The sequence below is a fragment of the Diadema antillarum genome, unplaced genomic scaffold, assembly GCF_040938485.1.
Source record: "Diadema antillarum isolate AM-2024a unplaced genomic scaffold, OU_Dant_1.0 scf00000020, whole genome shotgun sequence".
Lineage (NCBI taxonomy): Eukaryota > Metazoa > Echinodermata > Echinoidea > Diadematoida > Diadematidae > Diadema > Diadema antillarum.
In genome coordinates, this window is record NW_027270909.1 from 3222489 (window position 1) to 3226806 (window position 4318).

General features: G+C 37.4%; 1 protein-coding gene across 1 annotated transcript; it reads left to right on the forward strand.

The window, feature by feature from the left end:
* The first annotated feature begins 3275 nt into the window (after positions 1-3275).
* LOC139729638 (interleukin 17-like protein) lies at positions 3276-3821 on the forward strand. The gene has a single exon (XM_071640568.1). It carries the CDS (start codon positions 3276-3278, stop codon positions 3819-3821), a length of 546 nt encoding a protein of 181 aa, XP_071496669.1.
* Positions 3822-4318: the final 497 nt, after the last annotated feature.

The window sequence follows — 4318 nt, forward strand, 5'->3', positions numbered from 1 at the left end:
ACTAACAAAATAGAAATGGATATACTTACAACTTCAGACTTCGGACAACTATAATATACGTCAGCAGTGTAACAATGACATCAGACACTTCGGAGAATCCCGCAGAATTTTGATTTCGCAGAAGGGAAGTTCCATTTCCGTCTACTCAAAGAATACTTAACAATACAACAAACGAAGAGGAAATCTACCACAACATCCGTAATTTATAATAGTGCGGAATGCATGTGAAAGTACAGGTCATCAACGCACACGTATTCATGCAATCCAACTTGGTGTCAGGTAAAAAAATAACTGGTAAAATATCAAGCGCGAAAGTGACAGGGGTAGAGAGAAGAAATACTAATGTTATTAAAAGAAATGCCATTTTCGTTGGTAAAGCTTTACGTCTATTGCAAGTGTTGTTTCATTGTATCAAACAGTTTTGAATCAGGTTTTGTTTAAGAGGAAGTGAATACCATTAAATTGATGTTACACATAACTTTCAAACTTCTGTATTTATGTTTAAGTAGACGCACAATTTGTCACTACAGTCCTTTCAAAACTTTTTTTTGATTACAATGCTTACATTCATTCGTACAATACAAGACGCTCAACAGATTTTCGTCTACATAATCCAAAATCTCTTATAGCTCACAGGTCAGTGAGGCGTCACGGACCTGATACATGGAATGCTTTACCCGACTCCCTAAAGTCACGAACATCTCTGTTTTCTTTTAAAGCTACTTTAAAGAAATATATTTCAACTCAATATATTTCGTGAAAATAAAGTATAATGATTGATATGATTTTGTTCGTGTTTGTGTTTTGGTTTGAAATTGTTATTATCATTATATTGATATAATGAAGAACAATTTTTATGATTAGAAATGGCCAATCTCATAAACGAGACAACGGAATTGTTAATGTTCATTCTTTTTCACCTAAATACAGAATAATATTGGCGTGAGATGTATACCAAAATAAACAACTTTGTTATAATTCAAAATGCCGAAGATTTCAAGCAATAGAGATAAAAGATATTTGCACAATTATACACTTTTGCAGTGACGTTATACTGAAGCATATCAATAGATTATTTTCTTTAAGAAGATATTAAACAAAATATTATTTCTTTTTGAAAAGTGGAAAAGGTTAAGATCAATGAAGGAGGCTTTTTCTCCTTTTTCTTTACATTGGAAAATGACTTGCACGTAATGGCTTTACATTACAGAAGTAATTGTTCTATCGCAGCGACTTTCCCTTGATCATAGTATCAGAAAACTTGTGTCAGAAATTGAAGGAAGATATGCCGATGTATTTACCTCATTTGATGTTAAGGTTTATATGCATGTTCTCGGTAGAGAATAGAAACAGAGTGAAGTAGATATGTCGCTATTGAATATGACTCGATATTATCCTTTCGATGTCTTGGTTAAAGATGGCAGATAACACGTTGTCCTTCCCTACTGAAAAGAACGCAGTGTCCCACAGTGCGTTCACACTGTCCACAAAGTCTATTTTAATGTAACAGTCTGGAGATTATTTCACACTGTGGTGTGGTTTTTCAAAGGGTACTCACTATTAATGTTTTGTTCCACACCGTCAATTAATGATTCGCACCTATGAATTGATGATTCACAATGTGTTCAAACTGTTGATATGCTTGAATTTATCAGTGCGAACACCTTTCAGGTGTCAAATATGTGTGTCAAGCGTAGCAATTCTCAAAAAGGGTGGCGAAACCGGAAAGAGGGGGAGGGCCAGACTCTACCTTACATGTCCTTTTCTAGGGGGAGAGGGCTATGTCGACTTCTTCACATCTTAGTTGCTATTCATCATTCACTATGCTTTTCTCCACAAAAAGTCAGATTCTCATATTTCCTTGTTTTCTTGATATATTAATAAGTTATCAATAAGATATCCGTCTTTGTATAAACCAAATTGGCCTTGCTTCCGTTTGTACGGCTTTGGTTTTCCTACTGCAAAACAGAAAATATTCCCGCTGATAAATTTTCCTGGACTCTTAATTTCCCTTTTGCATCAGTATCTTTAACCGTGAGTTTGGGTTTCTCTCATAAATGTTGTTTCAGAAACATAACCCTGTCGAGTGACAGGTCATTTAGAGTTACAAACTGTTTAAATTATGTCAGGGATTCTCTCTATCTAAAAAATTTCACCAGAGATCTGCGTCATCAAATAATGACTTCAGAATTTGTATTCAGCATTCTTGCAATGAATATTTTTGTTTGATAGTACTTTGGTCAGTTCCAAGGCAAGGAGTAGATCATTAGAAAAATATCCAATTTGTTATTTTTTTTTAAGTGGAACAGTAAGTGTATTTAAGAAGGCTATTTCTGGCTCTATAATTTCATGTACAAAATGTAATTATAGCGCCATCTCCAGGGAATTCCCTTGTCCATGGAGAGGTCTCATATTTGAACAGGTTGTACAGACGATAGGCCTTTGTTTAAACAGCACAAATGATTGTCTAAGATAGCAGGAAAAAAGTGGGAAGTACTGTAAAGATACCTTCCGTGTTCATAAAGGTGACACAATCTCTATCCGGTAAGCTGATGGTATAAAACTGGTCAGTGTGGTGTTTTCTCCATCATCTTAATCCTGTATGCTAGAGCATCCAGTGAACATCACCGAGCATTTCTTGCCTGGAAGATACCTCAACGTCAACTTGCTGCGTGGAGAGGACTCGTGTAAAACGGCTCAATTGGAAAAGCACGTTACACTGCAAGAAACAAGAGGACTTCAACACCACGCTCAGAATGAATGTGAGTCCTACCACCACTTTAGTTTGACATTCAAGAAGAGTCGTGCCATTATGACTATCTTACCATCACACCTGACATTGACAGTTGGTATCGTTGCAATTACAATTCCGCATGGTATTTCAGTTGACTGCCTGCGCTCGTCTTTCATCTAGCAAACACTCGAAAATTTTGTCGCGGTGTACCCTATGTACTAGATTCAATTTATTTTGCATTTGTCAACTAATGCAGGTTAATGTATTTCTGCAAAAGTCGTGTGTAATTTGTCTATATCAAGAAACAAAAGGACAAGATTTATCGTAATTAAGTATTCCATTTAAATGATTACCTATTTGCATTGAAACTCCGTTACTAGTTGAAATGCGAATAGTATTGAAGCTGTTTTCCACTTATCATGTTTTCTGCATTGAAATTAGCAATTATTTTGACAAAATTTTATCCATATGGCCGTATGGACGTAGCATTTACCTATTTCTTATCATTTTGCCTCATCAGACCCTACTTCTTTTTACGTCGATGGCAGCAGCAGCAGCTATCATCCAGACCGTCACATCGTCACCAGTCCCAAGCACCTCTCAGGCATGTCTGCCAATAGACGCAGCTGATTCCCATCGACGAGAACTGAACTCTAATCTTTTCTATCCCAAAGCGGCAGCATTCGCCGTACAAAGTTTCAACCTGTCGACCAGTGATATGGGCTTGGCCCACACGTCGAGCTGTCCATTTGATGGCGTCTCCAGCCCGCAGAACTGCCCCGTAGGAGCGAAACCAAACGCTGGAAGTCCGGAGATCGTGAACCAGGACGGCTCGTGTCCATGGACCTACGTGGAATGCTTCGATGCCGACCGTATCCCGATGGTGATCACTATGGCTCAGTGCCAGTGTTCTGCATGTCTGGATCCTTACACACACCAAGTGGATCCAAACCTTCGATGTCAACCTGTGATGTACAACATGAAAGTCCTTCAGAAGACCCAGTGTGTGGATGGCCACTTCCGGTACGAGCAGAGGACCCTTCAAGTCCCTGTGTCATGTGCCTGTATGCGCATGAGGCGAGCATAAGAGGCCAGCTGTTGGTGAAATATCCATGTCTTGAGTTCTTGCTCCAATGTATTCAGTATTGACTGTTCAAATATTTTTACTGTATTCTTGTAAGATGTGCTAAACTCCAGTCTTGCCTTACACCTTGTGCTCTACAAGAGCCATCTAGCTCTAACTAAAACTGAATTGTTGTTAAGATATTTCTTTCTAAAAATTATTTATTATTAACTTATGTAATTAGGCTTTTATGTAAATGAGCAAGAAGTTTGTTTGTATAAATGACGCTGATCGACTTTCTCCGTTCATTTTTGACGATGATTACATAGCAAATCGATGAATATTTTTGATTTATACGTTATAACGGAAAGTGGAAATTCAGAAAATCTGAAATTAGCGACGATTACATTCGAAAAGGAAAAGGTAGAATTTAATTTGACTTAAAAACAATTACAGCTGCAGCGGTAGTTAGATAGATGATTCGAAGTTCATGATTAATTGTCTTTTTCATTAAAACGAGA

What these genes read in the sequence shown, in the direction of transcription:
- LOC139729638 (XM_071640568.1), top strand. Translation starts at nt 3,276, where the DNA reads ATGGCAGCAGCAGCAGCTATCATCCAGACCGTCACATCGTCACCAGTC.